This window comes from Pseudopodoces humilis, chromosome 15 (assembly GCF_049639895.1).
Source record: "Pseudopodoces humilis isolate 2021_Gansu_Grassland_sample_001 chromosome 15, ASM4963989v1, whole genome shotgun sequence".
NCBI classification, from domain to species: Eukaryota; Metazoa; Chordata; class Aves; order Passeriformes; family Paridae; genus Pseudopodoces; species Pseudopodoces humilis.
In genome coordinates this window covers 18,620,806-18,642,832 of record NC_142214.1, presented here as the reverse complement: position 1 = coordinate 18,642,832, position 22,027 = coordinate 18,620,806, and the positions used below count along the sequence as shown (strand labels likewise).

General features: G+C 52.9%; 1 protein-coding gene across 1 annotated transcript in view; it reads left to right on the top strand.

Annotated features, from left to right (window-relative positions):
• SLC16A2 (solute carrier family 16 member 2) overlaps nt 1-21,758 on the top strand; it is a 35,670-nt gene extending 13,912 nt beyond the window's left edge. The window contains exons 2-6 of the mRNA XM_005527394.3: nt 12,612-12,756; nt 16,554-17,016; nt 17,423-17,566; nt 18,058-18,286; nt 19,538-21,758. Of these exons, the coding sequence (XP_005527451.3) occupies nt 12,612-12,756; nt 16,554-17,016; nt 17,423-17,566; nt 18,058-18,286; nt 19,538-19,758 (1,202 nt within the window). The 3' untranslated portion in view covers nt 19,759-21,758. The remainder of the gene's footprint in view (nt 1-12,611; nt 12,757-16,553; nt 17,017-17,422; nt 17,567-18,057; nt 18,287-19,537) is intronic.
• Nucleotides 21,759-22,027: the final 269 nt, after the last annotated feature.

Below are 22,027 nucleotides of genomic sequence, written 5' to 3'. Positions count from 1 at the left end.
TCTTTAATGTAAGGAAGCTCCAAGAGATTAAAATCACATTCTCTCGCCCTCTGGGTGTCTGGTTTAATGATGATACACAAGTGTTGTGTCATCTGGGGATCTTTTTCCTGGTCCATGGGCTCCAGGAGCACTATCCAAAGTCTCTGTCTGTGTTGCAGAACGGGGGCAAACTCCCCAGAGTTGGGGCAAGAAATAGTTTCCCGATGGCCATCAGGAGAAGAGCCCAGATGTTCCACCACGGAGCTCTTTTGTCCCACAGACACTGTGCCAGCCCAGGATGACTCTGTGCCTGCCCCAGGGCTCTGCTCAGCCTGCTTAAAAACAGCTTTTCTTCATTTATTTTGATTTTTAAAGATGTTCTCTCAGTGGAGGAGGCTCTCCAATGTGGCTAGTCATCACCTCGTGTCCCTCACGCCGTGGAAGGGCTGGGGACAATCTGGGGAAGATGCCGGTGTGGCAGGAGAGCTGAGGTGGAAGAGGCCATGGAGGGAGGTGTTACCTCCTTTGTGAGTGAACCTTGGGGGCAAAACAACTTAAAAGCCACCTGGCACAGCCTGGGGAGGGGCCTCCCCTCAGAAAGCAGCTGGAGCAGTCAGGATTTTCCCTTTCATATTTCCAGCCCCGTGCATCGTTGGGTATTGGGCAGACTTTGTCTTCGGGGAAATTTTGGGCTGTGTTGGGTGGAAGCAAATAAGTAACATAACTGAAATATTTTGGTAATGTTGGGGTGGGTGGCTCTGCCTGGGCCACAGGGGAGGAATCCCAGCCTTCCCCATTTCAGGGTTTTTGCTCCGGTGGGGCTGAGGATGAGGGTGCCACAGCACATTTTTCCTCTGGAGCTTGGAGGGCTCTGGGGGTGGCTGTGGGTGGGGGTGGCTCTGGAGATGGTGCTGCAGGGCAAGGCCAGCAGTGCCAGTGGAGAGTGTGGTTGGCACTGGTTAAAACTCAGGGATGTTTTCTTCCAACCTCGCTCACCCTGGGGCTGCCCCAGCCTTGGCTGGTCGGTGTTTGGGACCCCAAACCATCCATGCCCATCTCATAGGATAATAGAATCATGGAATATCCCAAGTTAGAAGGGACCCTTGAGGTTGATCCAGTCCAATCCCAGACCTGCACAGACACCCCAACATTCCCAGCCCACTCATCCCTAAATGCTCCTGGAGCTCCGGCAGCCTCGGGGCCGTGACCATTCCCTGAGAGCCTGGGCAGTGCCCCAGCACCCTCTTGGGGAAGAACCTTTTCCTGATATCCAACCTAAACCTCCCCTGACACAATTTCATGTCATCCCCATCCCCATCCACCACAGAGTGGGAAAGGATTGGGCTGACTGGGAGATGTGGAGGACAGGAGGGAGAACATGCAGTGCTGAAACCCAGGCTGGGGTTGTTCCTGAGAAGGGGACAGAAGGTGCCTCACTGCCTTCAGCTCCCTCAAAAGTTGCAAAAACCAAGGCAATTAACTGTGTTTTCTGTCCAGTGAGGGGCAGGTTGCAAAGTGGCGCTTGGGAATTTTGCAGCAGGGAAGGTGTTAATCGGGAGAAACACTTGGAGTTCAAGACAGGCCCTTGTTTAGGGGAAGGTACAGATATATATTAAACACCCTGTAGGGACTGAAAAGACAAAAATCCCTGTAGAGATTGAAAATTGAAAATTGAAAATTGAAAATTGAAAATTAAAAATTGAAATTGAAAATTGATGAGACACTTAGGGACATGGTTTAGTGATGGGCTTGGCAGTGCTGGGGTAACAGGAGGACTCAATGCTTTCAGAAAGCTTCTCCAACCTAAACGACTCCGTAATTCTACGATTCCAAGACTGGACATGCCCACCACCAGAGGGTTTGGAGGAAAGGCTGTGCAGAAATCTGCCAGGACTGGGAGAAGGCCACAGATGTCCTGCAGTGGCAATTATTTGTCTAAAAACCAGCGCCTGGGCGGGCGAGGAGCTCTGGCCAGGGCTCCTGGGTTTGGTGTTCAGTCTGCTGGGACTCTCCCCTTAATGCTCAGGGCTGGCAAAGGGCTGGAAGTATTTTTCTTTCTGAGTATCCCTTAATTAGCTGAAAGGGAAGGCTGTCAAGTACCCAGCTGAGAAGGAAAAATATCTTTGTAGCCTGTGACCAGCCCAACATTTCGCCTCCATTTATTTTCCCTGACTTCTTTGTTTTCCCCTTTGAAAAAAAAGTGTGTTTTTCTCTTTCCTTTCATTTAACTGCTATTTATTTGCTAGTAAGTGGAAGGAATTCAGCTGGGATCAGCCTGGCTCCTGCCAGGGACTGGAGTTGGAAAGTTTCCGTGGGGGAGATGTAAGAGCAGAGCAGGGGGGTTGTTTTCCACCCGCCGCCGGTCCTCACTCCGCGGGTCCCTGGGTCACGGCCAGCCAGGTTGCATGGGTTTAATTCTCTTTTTTTTTACTGGGATATGGACAAGTGCCCATGGGAGTTGTGGTGGGAGGAGCGTGGAGCTGGGCCGTGGTGTTTCTCCTTCTCCTCGCTGTTAATGGGAAACAGAAGATGGCTTGGGAGAAATTTGGCAAAGAGGGAAACTTTTCTGTCTCTTCCAGCTTGGAAAAAAGCATCCTTTCTCACCCCTGTCTCACGGCAGAGGGAGGAGGGTTCCCAAACACAGCCTGGGAGGGGGGCAGAAGAGGCAGAAAGTGCCCAGTGATTTCACAAGGATGGAGCAGCCTTGGGCCACCAGCTTTGTTTTGGGAGTGGAGCCCAACCTGCCTCCCTTTGGAGGCTGGGATCCATCCCATCTTCTCCCCAAGGCATCAAGGGCTGGATGCCCCAGGCGCTCTCAGCCTGAGGCAATGCTGGGGATTTTTGGGATCCTGTGTTAGGTGTGATGTCTCCATGTAGATGGAGATGCAGTGGTGGATCAGTGCTGGGCACTGGCTCCCGTAGGGATGCACTTGGATTCTGTGCCTGGCTGGGACATGAACCCCTGACCTTGGTGTGGAGAGCTCTGTTGGCTTTGCCCCTCATCCCGGCTTGTGAGCTGGTGCTGCTTCACTGTCTGCTACAAGCTGTGTTGGCCAGGAACCACAGCTCCATGTCCTGGTGGATCACAGGGCTGGCCAGGCTGCTCCAGCTGGGAACCACAGCTCCATGTCCTGGTGGATCACAGGGCTGGCCAGGCTGCTCCAGCTGGGAACCACAGCTCTGTCCTGGTGGATCACAGGGCTGGCCAGGCTGCTCCAGTCCTGGTGGATCACAGGGCTGGCTGAGCTGCTCCGGCTGGGAAAAGCCATTGCAGTGACTCACCTGGGGCAGCAGGCAGGGCAGGGGCTGCTCCCAGAGTCACACTCCAGCCCTTTAGGACTTTCAGGTGTGCCCCTAAGAGTGGCAGCTGGATTGCAGCCCGGGAAATGGTGGCTGCCTGATCACATATCCCAGCACTGCTGGCCCAGTCCTGGTGCTCATGTCCTGGCAGGTGCCTTCCTCCTTCCATCCCTCCATTCCCTCTTCCATCCCTCCTGCCCTGTTTGTGAGCAGATGAAGCACTGAGGTGAATTCCTGAGGCTCCACCACCCCGGTCCCTCAGCTGCACAGTCCTCCCAGTTGTCTGTGGCTACAGGAACTGGTTACCAGTACAAACCTGCCAGTTACCCACGGTGGGGTTCAGAGATGACACATTTTGGGGCTGGAGGAGCAGAAGGGGATCACAGCTCACTGCTGGGGACAGGGGATGGCTGTGGCGAGGTGTGAGTGCTGAGCTGTTCCCAGGCTTTGTGACCTTCCACCAGTGGCTGCAGGGGGTTAATCATAGTCAAAGCCCAGTGAAGTTTGGTCAGGTCATGGCTTTTCCAAAGGCTGAGAGCTTTGCATGTGCTGCAGCCTGTGTCTGGGGCCAGAGCTGACCCACAGTGTCCCACCAGAGTTAATCATTGCCACCAGCTTGGAACCTGCGTGGCTTCAGCAGTGGGAACTCTTTCCCCAAAAACAGGGTGAGGGGCCTGGAGGAAATCCCCAACCCACCAGGATGCATTGGGCTGGGGAGAGCAATGTCCCTTGACCTTGACCTCAAACCGAACTCTAACTCTGATCCAGACCCTAACCCAGACCCTAACTGCAATCCTGATTTGTGCCTGTCCCAGATCCCAAACCTGTGCTGTCCCTTTCATTTTATAATGTGGATATTGTGTTTATCATCCTATTGGAAATGGGAGAACCTGGAGCAGCCACTGGCAGCCACTCAGGACCCCCTGTTGGGCTCTCACTGCCATCTGCACCTGCAGCTGGACAGAGAGGAAGGATCTGATCTGCTTTGGCCACCCAGTCCCAGCTGGGAGGTCCTGGGGGCTGCTGCTCCAGCCTCCAGCTGCTGTGTTAGGAGACGTGGCCACTACTTCTGGGAGAGTGTAGATCCCAAATCACTCCACATGAAGCCCAGGAATCATGAGACTTGGATTCTGGCTTCCACTGGTGAGGGCAGGTTCTCCAAAACGGAGCTGGATGCTGTTGATGGGTTCCCCACAGCGCTTTTCCCATCCTCCCACTTCAGGGCTCCCATCCTTCAGTTGCATTGCAGGGGGAACCTTGAGGTGCATCACAGCTGAGAGGAAAAATATGTATTAAAGAAAGGGAAAGATGGACAAAATCAGGAGGGTCTGGTCTTGGCACCGTGTTTTTGGGAGAGCTCTGGGATCCAGGGGGCAGCCGGACCCTGGGCTGGTGCCGTGCTCACTGCTGGTGTCCTGATGCTGGAAGGAGGTTTTTATGTATATATATAAAAAAAAAATACTTTCTTCTCCCTGTGGGTGTGTTTTGAAAAGGGGCTTGGGAACAATGAGGATTAACAAGCAGATAGAGAATTAAATGCAGGGTTTGAGTCTTCAAATGTGTGCACATTTCAGAGCGCGTGTTTGTGCCAAGATAAACTCCGTCAGGAATAAACATCGTTTTACATGAAAGGCTAATTACAGATTGGTGCTCCGCGGGTGGGAGGAGGGAATTTTCACCAATTAAAATGGAACTTCTCTGGTTTTTGTAAAATTGCTGGATGAAAATGCAGCCAGGGGCTGGCGAGGCGTTTGACAGCACAGTCAAGGGGGGAGATGCTTGTCCCCAGGATTTGTTTTTTTCCCCCCTAGTGCTCAAGAGTCTTTGCCAGTTCATTTGGGCAGGAGCTGTGGGAGGGCACTGGTTTTGCCCAACAGCAGCTGAACGCCAAGAGAGCCCTGGGCTCTCACCCAGGGAGATGGGACATGGGCAAACATGGTCCAACCCAACATCCCTTGGACTCACGCAACATCAGGAGAGCTTGGAGTAACAAGATCCTCGGACTCCTCGGGTGTGTAGGTCATGGAAAGATGTCTGGATGGGACGTGGCCCACGTTGAGGAGCTGCAGCTCCTGTTTGTTGGGTAACTTTAGTGTGTGGTAGGTGAATCATCCCTCAAAAATTGCAAGCCAGAGGCGACACAGAGAAGAAAAACCTTCCTGGCCTGCGGAGCGGAGTGCTGGGAAGAAAACTCCCGCCTGGGCACATGGTGGGTTTCAGCTGCAGAGCACATGCTGCCTTGTTACTTTTGGATGGATTTCACAAGGATTTGCATTTCTGGACCAGCTCTGGAGCCTCTGAGGCTGAGGCTGTGGATGGGGAGGATGTGATGCAGCCCAGAAACCAGCTCTAACGCCATTTCACTCTAGCCAGGGTCGAGGTTTATGGGTTTGGAATGAAATGGATGAAAAATGTGTCTGAGACTGAGTTTCTCTGGGATGTTGAGCTCAGGAATTCCAGGCAAACACTCCGTGCCTGCTGCTTGCTGAGAAAAACCACAGATTTGTCTCCATCTCTACTTATTGTGGCCACAGGGCAGCTCATTTTGGGACTTTTCTCTCACATAAGCTAAGATCTGTCACTTAGTGGTTACAGGAGGTGGCCTGGGCATCATCTCTCAAAAGTCCCCTGCATCCTTGAGAGTGAGGGGAGGCAGAGAGACACAATGAGGAGGGGCGTGGTGGGGTTTTTAAAGCAAAGTGCATTCCCAGCCCGCTCTGCTCCAGTGCTCTGTGTTCCCAAACCAGTTCAAAACTGGTGTTTTAGAACTCCCCTATGACAAAGACTGGATTGACACCTGCTGGGTCTGATCTCTGGGAAGCTGTTGGCTTCTCCATGGTCATGGGACCATGGCACAATGACAGGAGTTTCCACTTCTACAACATTAACATATTTCCTTACCCTCTCCTAATACCACTATGAGCAGGGCATTGAAAGGGTCTTTAGCCAGACCTTGCGTTGAATAATTCCTCTGAATAATTCCATTTATTCCAATTTTCAGGCTGTTGTGGAATTGTTTTCAAAAGAGGGGGGGCTGGGGTGGGAGAAGTCAGCCAAACCTGATAAAGGACGACTTTGTTCTGAAGCTTTAGGGTATGGTACCAAGCAGGGCTTGCTATACAATTAATGAGTTTAGCTGGCTTTGAGCTGCACGTGATGCAAAGTGGCTGCTACCACAATGCCCTGCCACCACCAGCTCCCATCCAGAGAAACCTGGCTGCTCCACTTTGGTGCTCCCCAGCCTTGGTTTGGGGTTCTTCAGCATCAGTTTGGTGCTCCCCAGCCTTGGCTTGGGGTTCCTCAGCATCAGTTTGGTGCTCCCCAGCCTTGGTTTGGGGTTCTTCAGCATCAGTTTGGGGCTCCTCAGTTTGGGGCTCCAAAGCTTTGGTTTGGTGCTTCTCAGACTTGGTTTGGTGCTCCTCAGCATCACTTTGGTGCTCCCCAGCTTCAGGCTGGGACTTCTCAGCATCATTTTAGAACAGTTCAGCATCAGTTTGGTGTGCCCTGGTGTTGGTTTGGTGCTCCCCACTTTCAGTTTTCAGCTCCTCAATCTCAGCCTGGTGCTCCTCTGGTTCAGTTTGATGTTCCCCAGCTTCAGTTTGGGGCTTTGCAACTTTGGTTTGTGGCCTCATCTTCTGTTTGGTGCTCCCTGTCTTTGGTTTGTAGATCTCAGTTTGGTGGTCTCCAGGTTCAGTTTGGTGTTCCTCAGGTTTTGGTTGGGATTACCCAGCTTTGGTTTGGGGCTCCTCATCTTCAGTTTAGGGCTCCACAACTTCATTTTGGGCCATTTTGGTGCTCCTCAGCTTCAGTTTGGTGCTCTCCAGGTTCAGTTCTGCTCTTCAGCTTCAATTTGGGGTTCCCCAGCTTCAGTTTCAAACTCCTCAGCTCCGTTTTGCTGCTCTCCAGCTCAGTTTCCCATCCCACCGTGCATCGTGGTGGCTTCCTCAGCTCTGACTTTTGCATCTGCCTTTATTTAAGCGTTGACCATCCGTCCCTGGGACCGGCTCAGCCCGTGGGGGGTGTTGAGCACATGGGGCTTGGGAGCGTTTCAGGCTTCACTTTGAGAGCACAAGGGGATGACGCAAATGGCTCTTCAAGGGCACGAGATGAAACAGCTGCTTGGTTTTCATTCCAGATGTGCTGTGGGAGCCCTGCTGAGGGGGCACAGCTGCCTGCTCCTCCTCAGCCTCCTCCTGGGAAGGGCCACGGGGTTGTCTGGGCTCCCAGGCCACCGCAAAATCGAGCCAGGTAGGGCTGGGGAGAGCTGTGAAGGTGCGTGACGAGGTTTGTCACAGCCGCTGAGCTTCCCCGTGCCTTGAACGAGTCAAAAAGTGATTTATTTCTTGTGGGAGAGGTACAGGAGGTGAATTACCTTTGGCTACCTCATCTCTCCTCTGAGAAACGCCAGGTGCCAGGGGAAGGTGACCCTGTGCATCTCGTCCCTGTCCCCTCCAGCAGCCACCCTGTCCCAGCTGCGCGGCGCGAGCGGGAGAAGCCGCGGGAAGCGAGGGAAGACACTTCCTCCAGCGGCGGATCTGAGGTCACCTCCTGGCCCTTGATCCCTCCAGCCCGGGGTATTTGGGTCAGCGGGGAAGCACAGCTGAGAGCGACGTCCCTTCCTCCTCTCTCCCTGGAGATTCGGTTTTAAAGGAACAAATGGGTTTGGCTTCAAGCGCTGCAGTCTGATTTTTTAATGATGTTTTTTGGAACAATGAGCTAAATACCGGCGGGGCTTGGATCCACGTCTCTGATTTTCTTCCTTTCTCACCTTCCTGCTCCTACCTTGCTCTGCTCTCAGAAACCTTTTTCTGCTTAGGAAAATGCCAGGAACGGGGGACTTTGTCATCCTGCTGGATGGTCTGGTTGGAAAGAAAGCTGATCTGGTACCCAGGTGGGACCACCTGGACTGGCCCTGAGGGCCCTGCCCACCGTGAGCACACAGACATGGTGCTCACAGCCCTTAGGGACCCCTCAGCATCACCAGCCCCACTGCAGGGGGAGCTGAGCCCCCCAACCCCCATGTGCCTGTCCTCCTCTGCCACAGGGTCCCCTGGAGCTTTGTCACCCACTGGTAGGAGGAAGAGAAGGTGACCAAATCATTCCTGGTCCCTGCTCCACCATGGGGACAGTTGGGTGCTCTTGGGCTGGAGGACAAGTGGGCTGGTGGACAAATGGGTCACCTCCCCAGTTTTCACTCTGTCCCGAACCTAGGCTGAGTGGTGTTGGAGAGGATGGATCATCCTGGCCATGCTATTGCAACTGCTGGAAGTGTCCAAGGCCAGGGTAGATGGGACTTGGAGCAACCTGGGATAGTGGAAGGTGTCTCTGCCCATGGCAGGGGCTAGAACTGGATGATCTTTAAGGTCTCTTCCAATCCCAACCCTTCTGATTCTATGATTCTGTGATCTTTTACACCACTGAATCGCTGCTCCCCCTGGAGAACTTCAGTCACTGCCTTCCCTGTCCATGTTGAAGGCCACATTGCTTTGGATCAGCCAAGGGCCACCAGCTTGGCTGCATTTGCTATGTCAAGGTGGGAAGGAACAATTTGTGGACCTTTAGCTCAAGCTTTCCCCTTTGTGTCAGAGCTGCTGGTGGAATGTTCTCCTTGGTCAACCACTCTGCTCCAGCAAAGCAGCACCAGCCCCACACTGAACTTTTCCCCTACCCCAGAGCATCCCTAGGACCACCAGGAAGATGCCATCAGCTCTGGAGGTGGCTTGGGCTGGGGTGGCAGCTGGGGCTGGTGCTGTCTCCCAGCCCCCTGGAGCAGGGTGTATGTCCTGGGGGAGGTCCTGACTCCTCAGCCGCTGCTTCAATCCCTTCAGGAGGGGCTGTGGAGGGAGCAGGGTGGGATGGACATGTCTGGGCTCGAGGTAACTCTCAGTGCCAAGCAGAGGGACAACACACCTTGAGTCACCTCTAGTATCAGCAGCCCCCAAATCAGAAGTCACGTGCATCTCCCCTCACCGAAAGCAGAGTGCTTTCATACCTTTTTTTTCTTTTAAATATAAAAATATGGTTCCTGAAGCATTTTGTGTTTCTGTCAGGACATCTCTTGCGTGTCATCTGTCAAGTTGTTTCTGTTGATACACTCCTGTCACCAGCCAGGTCCCCCCATGGCACCCAGCTCCAAAACCAGCCCCTTCAGCTGGTGCTCCCAGGAGCTGGTTGGACTCACTGCACCCTGAAACGCAATCAAGTCTTAACCCGATCCCTGTCAAAGTTCTGGCAGCTCCTGAGCTCCTTCCAGCCCCATCCTCAGCTGGATTCTCTCCATAGCTTCTTTTAGGACCTGCTTGATAAGACTCCGTGCCTCATGTGGGGGCTTGTCTGTGTGTTTCCATATCTCGCCCAGCTTATCAGCCACAGAGGGTGGGAGGTGGGGCCAGGCTGGGAATTAACCATCCCATCCAAACCCTCTGGAAATCAGAAGCAAAAATCGCTCCCTTTTTTCTCATGTGGCTTTAAATCAAGAGGTAACTTCTCCAGCTCTGGAGAAGCTGTAGGAGGGGAAGGTGCTGAGCCCTGCCTGCTTTCCACTGGAGGAAAGGCTGCCTCTGCCCTTCACATCCAGCAAAGTCCAGGAGAAACTTCAACACCACAGACTGCCAAAAATAAACTTTTCTTTCCCTGGAGTTGATCCAAGGACCATGCCCAAAGGGGCAGGTTTTGGGGCTAGGCTTCACCTGAACTCCATTTCTTTCCCAACTTGTGCTTTCCTGCCGTGGCTTCCCCCCATCCTTGCTCCAACCCAGCTGAGTGGAGATCACTGGGGATAAAACAGGGGGGAGAACTGTGCACCCCACTCTCCGGGGGTGTTTTGGTGTGAATCATGCCGGGAACGGAGCCGGCACCGAGGCAGTTTTCTCCAGCCCCCAGATTTTGCCGAGGTTTCCTTCCAGCGCTGGAGCTCGCCCAGCCCTCCCGGCTTCCCGGGGCTTCGCTGGGAAGCGCTGGGAAGACAAAACCCCGCTCTGGAAGTGAGGCTATTGTTCTTACTAATTTTAACTGGATGTTCTTCCCCAAGCCTATTTTTATTCATTGCTTGTGGTAAGCCCTTTCTCTAAGGTAGAGCAATTTGCCACAGGACTTCTTTTTTTTTTTTTTTTTTGGTGTGTTTACCAATTTTAATTGAGAGATATCTCCTTTTTACAAACCCAGAGCTGGAGGAGCTTTTAAGCACCCGTTGCTGAGCCTCCTGCCCTGGGTTTGCTTTGATCTCTGCAGGTGAGTGTGCATTTTTGGGGCCAGAGATTGATCCTGCCTATTTGCATGTAAATCCCCGGGTTATTAAGATCCGAATCTGGCCCTTTAAATTTAATACTTCGCTTTATGCTTTTATTTCCTCATTTCTTAAAGCAATTTCCAAAAATAACAAACTTCAAACATGACGGGGCCATCTAACGTTTTACTGCCTTGGCTGGAGTAGAAGGAACATTTCTGGAAGTATATTATCCAATTTAACGAGCCTTTCCCATCCTGGCGTGGCTCCCACCCCTCACCCCCTCTCGGAGCTGTTTTGGACGGCTCTTTGGATCCGTGCCACCTAATCCTATTAGAGGGACTTTCGTTACACTGTGCCTTGTGTTTATAACCAAGAAAATCAGCTGGAGAGGGGGGTCCTCTCCCTCTCCCTTCCCTTCTCCCGTCTTTTTTTGCCTGGAGTTGAGATGAGAGCCCAGCCAGTCCCACGAGGTTCCTGTGCAGCCCTTGCTTTTGATTTTATTGCTCCACTCTGCATTTATTAAGGAAGATTTTGAAGTAAATTGGGTCCTTGTGAACTTATAATTAATTTGGAAGGGTCAGCTCTTCCCAGCCTGGGGAGGGCTTCTTTGTGTGGTCCTTTTGTGAAAAGCAGAAGTTGGAGAGGCTGTTCTATAGCTGGGATTTGCTTTTAATAGGGACCTGGCTATTTTTTGAAGATCTCACAGCTCAGAAAGGACCATGAGGGTGTTTTTATGCAGGGCTGTGATGAAAAGGTTTGCAGAGCCCTTGGCTTGGGTGAAAAAAAAAAATTTAAATAGCAACCCTGAAAAGAGGTAAAAAAAGGTAAAAGGACCACACGTCCTGGGGCTGTGCTTGGCAGCCCAGAGATGGCACCTGGAGCTTGGAGATGCTCCAGGAGGTGCCCCCACTTTGGTGCCAGGGCTGGGGGCTGCTTGTCCCTCTGTCCATCCTGCTCTGCCCCACACACCACCCAGGGGACCTCTTGCTTCTCCTTAGAGCTGTTAGAATTGAAATTATTTTCCTTACTACATTGCTTTTCTTGAAATCCTGTCTTTCCTCCCCAAAACAGTCACATAAACCATTAAAAGGAGGAGGTGGAGGGCAGGGAGAAGGTGGAAGACAGAGAGAAGATGGTGGACAAGAGGAAGTGGCCTCAAGTTGTGCCAGGAGAGGTTTAGGTTGGGTATTAGGAAAAATTTCTTCACTAAAAGGCTGGTCAAAGACTGGCACAGGCTGCTCAGGGCAGTGATGGAATCGTTTTCCCTGGAGGGAATTAAAAGCCGTGTGGATGTGGCACTTGGGAATATGGGTTAGTGCTGGGCTTGGCAGTGCCAGGGGAATGGTTGGACCTGAGGATCTTAAAAGGCTTTTCTAACCCTAATGATTCTATGATGGGATGAAAAAAAAACCCTGTGAATAATTAAAATTTCTGGAAAAAAAGACAGACAGACAGACAGACAGACAGACAGTGGTTTTCTCCAGAGTGGGCTGGAAGGAGACAGGGCATGATGGTCCCACTTGGGCATTGTCTGGTGAGGTCAGGGGTGGAATTTAGCCTGGGATAAACATGTGTCTCCATCAGCTCAGCTGCAAGGAGGAATCCTCACTGACCGTGGGGAGAGGGGAAGGTGAGGAGTGCTGGCTCTGGGGAATGAGGGAGGGCTGGGTGAGAGTGCTCCCTGGGAATGCAGGGCCGTAACTCAGGATAGGAAACTCTCCCTAGCCAAAGCTGGGAGAGGACTTGGAGATTTTGGCTGTGGAGATTCCTGATGGAAGTGGCATCAGTGGGGGATTTTCCCACCTGCAGCAAAAGTTGTTTGGAAAGAGCATTGAAACTTGGTGCCCTCCCTGGGACACAGTAACCCAGCAGAGAGGAATACAAGGAAAACCTGTCCGTGCTCCATCCGTGGTTCCACCGGGTCTCTGCGCCATTTATAAGTTGCACTGCTAATTAACAGCACTTAACACCGTTAATTAACTGTGTGATAGGGCTGCCTCTCTGCCAAGACACCTCCAAAGCTGCACTTGGTCCCTGGCTGATTCCCCACTGCCCCTGCTAGATGTCCCACCCTGACCATCACCTTTCTCCTCTCTCTCCCCAGCATGGGTCGGCTCCCTGGCCATGGGGATGATTTTTTTCTGCTCTCCCATCGTCAGCATCTTCACCGACCGGATCGGCTGCAGGACCACGGCGGCCATGGGAGCTACCATCGCCTTCATCGGGCTCCTCTCCAGCTCCTTCACCAAGTAAGGCTGTGGAGGGGACACCCACCTCCTTGGAGAGCTCCTCTTCCTCTCTGTCAACCCCCTGCCAACACACTGCTGCTGCCTTTGGGGGCAAAGCAGGAGGTTCCCCTCCACACAAGAGGTGTCCTGGCATCCCTACAGCTCCTCTGTTCCCAGCCTGGTCCCCTCCAAACTGAACCTTGTGTCCTTAGGTAAAAAGAGGGTGAATTTTACCCAAGTAAGGGGCGGTATTTTCTGGGATTTCAGCACTCAGGTCCCTCGTTTGATCTCTAAAACGGCAGGAGAAGTTGGTGTGCCTCTCCTGGTAGCTCCAGTTTTTCTCACAGAGAAAAACCCTGCTCCTTTGCAACCATTTTCACATTTGGTGCTGAAAGTAAATTAATTCTTGAAATAATATTTGGTGGATTATGCTTAAGAGGGAGTTTCTGTGCAGGGCAGACAGGGAGGGGAAGGCAGACAGGGTTTGGAGCTGTTTGTGGTGTTCCTGCCCTGGCTCGTGTGTCTGCGGCAGCACAGGGTCACTGCTGCTCCTGGTTTTCCATGCCTGATCCCATGCCATGAATTTCTGCTGGCAGGCACTGGCCAATGTGCATTTGGATGGCAGGTGTACCTTGTGTGTCTTTCCAGCCCAGAAATCGGGGTTGGCATTGTTGTGGGAGCAAAAAGAGGTCACATCTGGGGTAATTTATGTGACACTTATTAAACACAGTCTCAGAGGCTCCATGGAGACACCTCCAAAACAGCATTTGCCTCACTTTTTCTGAATAAAAACGTTGTTTGGGTTGGATTTCAGTTAAAATCAATATTGTTTTAATTAAAATGCTTCAAGGAGTGGGTTTTTAAAGCAAATACACACCAGTTTTCCAGAGGGCGACTTGCCCGCGCTGTGCTCCTCCTGACCAGTGAGACCCTTGTGCTCGTCCCAACCCTGTTTCCCTGGATCCCCAAGCCCTCACCTGTGGGATCCCCCCATCATGCTGGGAGTGGGGATCAGGTCTGATCAACATCAGGACCGTGGCCAGCTGCAGATGGGATTTTTGGGATGCTAAAACCATCTCGGGCAGCGGCGTGGAAGGAACGACCATCTGCATCTTCCTCTTCAGGTGCCACCCTTGGTGTTTCCAAAGGGTGCAGTGGCTCCTGAGGGAAGCTGTGCCCTGGCATGCAGATCACAGGAGCTTCCCATGTAATCCTGCTTTCCTTCTAATCAATGGAGCTTGGACTTTTCTCCCCCCTCTACTGGAAAATGTTTGTGCAAAGAAAAAGGGCTCGTGGGACCGCACCACTGCCAGGGCCTTGTTGTGTTGGGCTTCAAAAAAATAAATCCAACACTACAGGCAGAGAGGAATATAATTTCCAGGAGAGCTACAGGACTGAAATCCCCGTTTCCTGCCTCTCACTCTTGGACCACATTCCTCTGGCTGCCTTTTAAGGGAGAAAGGAGCCCCTCTGCAGCTGGACCACAGCGAGGGAAGCTGCGATGGCAGAGCCGAGCGGGGCCAGAGGAGGAGCAGGGAGGCTGTGGGATTTGGCAGCTCTCCATCCGGATGGTGAAGGCTACTCCTGAAATTCGGGCCTTGTGGCTCCAGCTCTCCCAGAACAATGGAGAAGCATTTTTTTTGGTCCCTCCTGCCAAGTCCCTCCGCCACAGCTGGAGATCAGTCCCCTGTGATAGAAGCACTGCTGCAAAGGGGTACAGCCTGGCTTTGGTGGGCTCAGGCAGAGCTGGATCAAGGTTCATCTCCCCCTTTATCTCCTGGTTTCTCTAAAATGGGTTTGTTTTGTCCAAATGGAGGAGCAGCAGTTCCCAGCACTGCTCCAAAAACCCTCTGAACCACCAAGCCTGTGTGGCAAGACCCCAGTGACCGGTTCAGTGCCTCTTGTCTCAAAATATTGGGAATTTTGTATGAAAACCACTAAAGAAACCAAATATGCTGAAAAGCAAAGCTCTGGGGAAGGCTGGATGGGTCAAGTGAGGCTTTTCTTCTCTGCTGCCTTGCTCTGAGGTGTGTCCTGCTCTCTTAACCAGCTCAAGCCATCAGAGACCTTTTGTGCTCTCAAGAAAAGAGAAATCCCAGTTAAGGCTTTAGCTGCCCTCCAGTTTAAGGGGGTTGGTTTAACATTAGGAACAGGAGATGATGGCCAGCTCAGCAGGGCTGTCTCCACATGTCCCCAATGCCCTCTCAGCCCTCCTCTGCACTAAGTGCTCCGTAGCAAGGGTTGGGTCCCTTTTCATCTGCTTCTCCTTCCCCTCCACAATTTCTGCCCAGTTACTCCTGCACAGAGGAATCCCCCAAACTTCTGCCAGCAAGGATGGACCAGGGCTGTTCCCACTGAGAGCTGGAAGCAAGAGGAAGCCGATGGAGGGAGGCCTCCTTGCCCCAGGAGAAACAATTATCCATTGGCAGCCTTACAATCCGAGGAGACGATGCCGCCCTTCCCACCGGACAGCAGCTGGCTGATTCCCAGTAAGCAGGCTGGGAAATCCTGGCTCCTTAAGAAGCATGGCTGAAAGGAGCCTCTGCTCATGCAGGGGTGTCTGAGCATCAGCAGGGAGCAGATGGGAACTGTGGTATTTGTCTCCACTTCTCCGACACGTCAGCTTAGCTGCGGCACCGGGGCTGCTGTGACCAGGCCAGGGCTGGTGCGTGGGAGGTCGAGCACGGCCAACAAGGACCAGCTGCTTGCCTGGCTCCCACAGAGGGGGCTTCTGATGTGGTTTTGTTCTGGAGTGGCTGGAAATTGCCTTTCATGACAGTCATTTGTCTCGGAGCCGTCGGGCACGGCGACCGTGCTCTGCTTTCTGCTTGGCAGGCTGGAGGGATGGGCGTGTAATGGAAGGAATGATGTGCTTGTAAAGGTTTTCCCAACTTCCAGCTGCTCTGGTGGATGTGGGCTGTTGTCTCCTCACTTGCTTTGGGAGCAGTGCTCCATTGCTCCAAAGGTTGGAGCACAGACCCTGCTTCTACAACACCCTGAACTTCCCAAAGGTTTTCCTCACAATATCCTCCCATGGCAGACCTTTGCAGCTGGATGTATGGCGAGGGTTAGGAAGAAAAAATCCTTCATCTGGAGAGAAACACAAGAGGTTGTTTGTGCTGCCTAAATCCAGGCTCCTTTGTCAGCTGCTTCTGTTGGGAAAATTGGGCTGGAAATTGGGAGGCAGCTCCTTCCAAGGGTTTTCAGGACTCTCCATCTGCTCTGCAGAGCAACCACTCCCTCCTCGAGTGCAGCCACCAATGTAAGGTACAAATGAGATCTATTAACTGTCTAATTTAAGCTCCCAGAGGAGCTTAAAGAAGAAGAACTTAATTAACCAGCCTGGAGCCTGGGCAGAAACACCACATTTCCTTCTTACGTGCCTAATAACCAGCAGGGCTGGTGCCTTCTGCTTCCAAACACCGGGTGCAGAATGTTTTCAATTAGTCCTTTCAGTGGAAAAATTAAAAGGATTTCTAGCTAAAAATATCCCACCGTCCTTACCTTAGGAAATCTTGTTTGCTGTAATTTAAAAACCACTGAAGTGAGGTCAGCTTCCCAAGGAGGCCAGGTTGGCTGCTGCCTTCTCCTGGTGGCAGAAAGCACTTCCCAGCTCCACTTCATTTTGCTGAAGATTTCGTGTGCCAGCTGTTAAGTGAGGATTATCCTCCCTTTGCCAAGGGAATAAGCTCCTTGAGGTCAGACTGTCTGTGCAGCACCTGCGGCATGTGAGACCCGGGCCTTTGCAGGGCCATGAGGGGGGAGGCTCCCTCACCTCTGCCTCACATCCCCTCTCCCGTGTGTTTTATCCCCACCAGGTCCCTGGAAGTCCGTTATTTCACCTATGGGATCCTCTTTGGCTGTGGCAGCTCCTTCGCCTTCCAGCCCTCGCTGGTCATCCTCGGGCACTACTTCAAGCGCCGCCTGGGCCTGGCCAACGGCATCGTGGCCGGGGGCAGCTGCCTCATCTCCGTGCCGCTCCCCTTCTTCCTGAAGATGGTTGGGGGTGCCATTGGGCTGGCACACACGTTCCAAGTACTCAGTGCCTTAATGCTCATCCAGATCTTCTTGTCCATGACCTACCGGCCCATCCTGACGCCTTCTTGTGACTCTCAGCATGACGGGCACGACAAGCTGGGCAGCCGGAGCATGAGGCAGCAGTGCTGGGCCCAGACCCGCAAGTATTTCAACCTGAGGGTTTTCCGGAGAAAGACCTATCGGATTTGGGCCTTTGGGATCGCTACTGCTGTCCTGGGATACCTCGTACCTTACATGAACCTGGTAAGAGCTGTGGCTGGGGCTGCAAGGGGAGGGAAGTCCCTTTGCCCAGAGGGAGGAGGAGGAGGAAGGTGGGGATGGGCAGCAGGGGCAGAGGCACCAAAAGCCTTGAAGCCAAGAACTGCTGCACATCCTGTAAACAGGAATAGTGATGGATATGGTTTTGCTCTGTCCCTCCTGTGCCAGGGTAGGCCAGGGTCACTTAGCAGAGCTCCTAAGGACCAGCACCAGTAGCAGGAGAGGAAGGGCCTGCTGGTTTTGGGGTGGGTGGAGGGTGCAGGTCAATGTGAGGGTCACACAACCACCCCAAACCCATGAGCCCTCTGCAGGAAATCTCATCCCTTCTGGGGAGACGAGAGGGATCAATGTACTGCAGCTTCACGTCCTTGTGTCCTTCCCTCCATCCTAGGTCAAATACGTGGAAAAGCGATTTCAGGAAACCAAGAAGGACTGGATCCTCCTGGTTTGCATCGGGGCCATGTCGGGGCTGGGGCGCTTGGTTTCGGGCCGCATTGGCGACTGCATTCCTGGGCTGAAGAAGATTTACCTGCAGGTACGGTGTGTCCAGCCCTCCACGGAGGTGCTGGCCAACCACAGCAGGGCAGGGATGTTTACTCTACATTGGTGTCCACACTCTGCTTAATAAGTGTCAATCACAAAGCCTTTACCAGCCACTGTCTGCTGTGAGGGAAGAAAATTTACTGCAGAAGTGTGTAAGAGGAGTTACACACTTGACCTGAGGGATTGGTGTCTGCTCAGCAATCAAACTCAGTGGTAGCAACTCTTCCCAAACTACCAACACCCTTTCACCTCCTTGTGGTTTTTGAAGAGCAAACTGCTGAAATCTAGCAGCTAATCCAGCAGCTAATCCTTCTTAACCCTTCTTAAAAGGTTGTTCTTAAGGGCCTCTCCTAGACAGGAGCAGTGGCTGGATGGCTTTGCTGGGTCCAGGGGAGGGAGCAGTGACATTGACCTGTTCGGTGTCATCTCCATCACCCTTCCTGCTGCCCATCCCCACTCTCATGCCCGCTTCCCTCTACCCAGGTCGCGTCCTTCATGCTGTTGGGTCTCCTGTGCATGATGATCCCCCAGTGCCGAGGCTTCGAGGGCGTCATTGTCATCTGCCTCTTCCTCGGCCTCTGCGACGGCTTCTTCACCACCATCATGGCCCCCATCGCCTTCGAGCTGGTGGGGCCCATGCAGGCGTCCCAGGCCATAGGGTACCTCATGGGGCTGATGGCCGTGCCCATGACCGCGGGCACGCCCATAGCAGGTTGGTGACTCCATGGGGCTGGACCGGGAGCCAGCAGTTGGGAGGGAGATGGTGGTGGCAGCTTTCGCCCTTGGTGGTGTTTTGGTGTGAGACCAGAAGTGCTGGCTGGAGTTTTCTGGTTTATCAGGTCATGTGGAGGTTGAGGAGTGGGGATGGCACCACTCCGTGCCACATCCCGTGGCATCTCAGGGCTGTTCTCAAGGCTGATGGAAGGTGATCGCTGGGGGAACAGTGAGCCAAGGTCACATTAAGTGATTTGTATTTGCAGCTGAGCTAAAAATTGGCAGATAATAATTTTCTAGAAGTCCTTTTAGATGGAACTGAAGTTGGAGATGGAGACACCTGAGCCTCCACAAGACCTGGGTCTGTGTTCCAGCACAGCAATAACCCCAACGTCCTTAACGGCGAGGGCTTTGCCAGAGCTGCCCCTGAGCAGCGGGACCTCTGCATCAGCAGCGCTAAGCCAAAGCTGGATAAGCACCTCCAATCTCTCTGCTGCCGGCAGCAAAGTTCACTTTAACGCCCTCGGGAAGGAGCATGGGGGTCACAGACCTCTCACTGGGGGGGTGCTGCACCAGGGGACCCCCTGAGTGGGGCTTGCTGGGTGAAGGGGCCCTTTGCATCAGCCAAATCCCCAGGGAAGTGTCCACACAGGAGACACCCAGAAGGATTTTCCAGCTCTGATCGATGGCCACGCGTTATTCCCCAAGGATGCCTGGCTGTATTGGAACTTGCCAGACAAATGCAGAACCTTGTTGGGTTTTAAAGGCTGGGCTATTGTTTGTAGCTGGCAGCGTGTATTTCACAGCTGGAGATAAAATATCCATGAGGGCAGGGCTTCCAGGTGGAGGCATTCAGCAGAGGAACGGCCCCTGCCCACTTTTCCCATTGCCTCCTGGCTGGCAAAGCCTCTGGGAAGAAGTGTTGGGTTTAACACGTCCCAGCTTGCCTTTGGGATTGTCTGGGATGTGGCCGATTGTGTCCTGTTCTGGTGAAACAGGAAGGATGGCTGAGGCTTTCCTTCTCCACTCCCTTGGTACACAGTGTTGGCTGAACACATCCTTTAATCCAGGGTGTAAAAATTCCAAGAAACGCAAACGGGAATAAAAAAAAGATTATTTTAAAAACCCAAATCTCCCCAAATCTGGTGGGTGACGCAAGCTGCACTTGAAGGAGGGAACAAAACAGGTCATTAGTCTAACGAGATCATTAGAGTGACGAGGCCCTAACTTCACCCCTCTTCTCTTCCAGGATACCTCAACGATTATTTTGGGAATTACGACGCGGCCTTTTACTTTGCCGGGGTGCCGCCCATCATTGGCGGCCTGGTGCTCTCCGTGGTGCCGCTGGTCCACCAGAGGATGCTGAAGAAGCAGCGCCTGGATTCTGGCAAAGACAAGATGCTGGTGTCGGAGGCGGTGGTGAACGGGGAGCTGCTGCCGGGCTGCCCAGCCTCCGAAGCGCACATGTGACGCCGCTGCCGGCTCTCCCCGGGACACCAGCAGCCTCTCCATAGCCCCAGCACAGGCCCTTTCCCAGACGGACCGGAATTCCCAGTGATTGCAGATGCACTATGTTTGTAAAGGAGAAAACACAAAAAGTTCTTCTAGTTAAAGGCTTTTAACTAGCAGAAATGCTCTTTTTTTTTTTTTTTTTTTTTTTTTATGGCACAGTTTTGATTTCAAAGCCACCTTTTTTTTTTAATTATTATTTTTTTTCCCCCCTCTAACCATTCTTCTAAGGAGAACTCTCACCAGGATTCAAACTTGATCGAGCTCCCGCTCCTCTCCCTGGTTTTCTATACGTCACGACAGAGGTTTACAGCAAATAAATGCCTTTTCCAAGCAGGCCACGGATGGAACTTGTTGAACCTTGCAGCTGTCCATCCTCCTCCTCCTCCTCCAGTGTCACTTGGGTGTCACATCCAAGTGAGACAGCCCCTTCCCCGTCCAGCACCTGGGGCTGTTTTGGAGCCAGAGATCCGAAGGAGGAAACGCTGCTTTAGTCTGATGCACAAACCAAATAAATGTCAGCGAGTCCCGCTTTCATCTTCTTCTTTCCTCCTTTCCCGCTGCTCTCCCACACCCCCAGGGAGCTGCAGCTGGGATGACAGGGAGCTGGGCTGGCTCCAGCCATCGGAGTCACGCAGGAGCACAACCTTCCTGCAAAATATGCCTTAAAAACGCGTGGATGAGACCAGCAGGTCCCTTGGCCACTTTCCACCTCCGTTTTCCCACCCAGCAATTAACGACTGGGCTTTTGAGCTGCGAAAGAGAGGGGCAGCTCCTTGCACAGCCCGCAGTGCCTGGCTCCGTGGGGCCAAATCCATGGGATCGCCACCAAAGTGGGCACCTTGGTGGCTTTGAGGCACGCAGGGCTGGGACAGAGCCCCTGTGTCATGGATCATGCTGGGACGTGGCTTCCCTGTTGGGGTCAGGGGCACCCACGTGTGTGGGGATGCTGCTGGCTCAGGGCACAGGGTGTCTCTGCTGTTTTTGGGGGCCAGTTGTGTATTATTCAGCAATAAGCATGAGTCAGTGTTGGTGGGGAATCCCACTTTTCCAAAGGGTTGGACAGTCCCAGTAGCATTTCACTCGTAGCCCGTGTGTTGTCACTGAGCTGGTGCAGGGTCAGTGCTGACCCAGGTGGAGAGGGAGAGAGTGCAAGGAAATCACAGAGCCAGTGGGTACCCACCACACTGAGGGGCAGCAGAGCTCAGCCTCGGGCAGGAATCCATCAGTGCCCACAGACAATTGTAGAAATTCAAATTGCCCAGAGAAGCTGTGACTGCCCCACCCCTGGAAGTGCTCCAGGCCAGGTTGGCCAGGGCTGGGAGCAACCTGGGATAGTGGAAGGTGTCCCTGCCCATGGCAAGGGGCTGGAATGAGTGAGCTTTAAGGTCCATTCCAACCCAAACCATTCCATGATTCTATGATCACCTCCAGGGATTGCTAATGAGCGTGGCTAATGAGTGAGAAGGGAAGTTCTCCTGCCCTGGTGGGTCCCTGTGTGAACAAGGACAGCTGGGACTGGGGTACCTTTTCTTGGGAGAGAGCAAGAAACAAAACTCACATTTATCCTGACTGCAAACCCATCCTTCATCAGATTTTCATTTTGTTCACGTGTTCACTAAAAAGCTGAGATGTCTGAAGAGGGATGTGTGGTGTGGGAATCATCCCTTGGTCTCGGGGCGAGTGTGGGGGTTTGTAACACCAGGACATGTCTTTGCTGTGGAAATTTGGGCTCAGTGGAGGCCCCACCCACGGGCAGCAGTGAGACTTTTGTACATAATAGGCTCAGGACCCTGCATGTCCCTCTGGCCCTGTTTTTAACCCCTGTTGGCTGATGCATTTGTAAGGTCTTGTGGTCTTGTGGCCCTTTCTGTCCCCGTACGAGCTGGAAAATTACCTGGTGTGTTGTGACGTGTCTGTTTATGATATAAAACGAGATGTCTACCTGTCTCTTTCTTGGATGTGCTTTTCCATGACTGTTCCTACCCTTCACGGCCTGCATCACGTCGTCTGCTTGGCTCTGCTGAGTTTTGGGAGCCACAGGAGGCAGATGAAGCTGCGGGAGGAGGCAGGGCTTGAGCCACAGAACCCCAGCTCCAGCTGGGATCTGCCAGACGGCCCAGGGCAGGCCGTTAATGTGGTGCTTTTTGGGTGGGAGCCTTGGCAGTGGGGCAGCTTCAAAGCCCTCTGACAGCTGAAGGGAATAAAAAAACTCCTCATTGCAACTCCT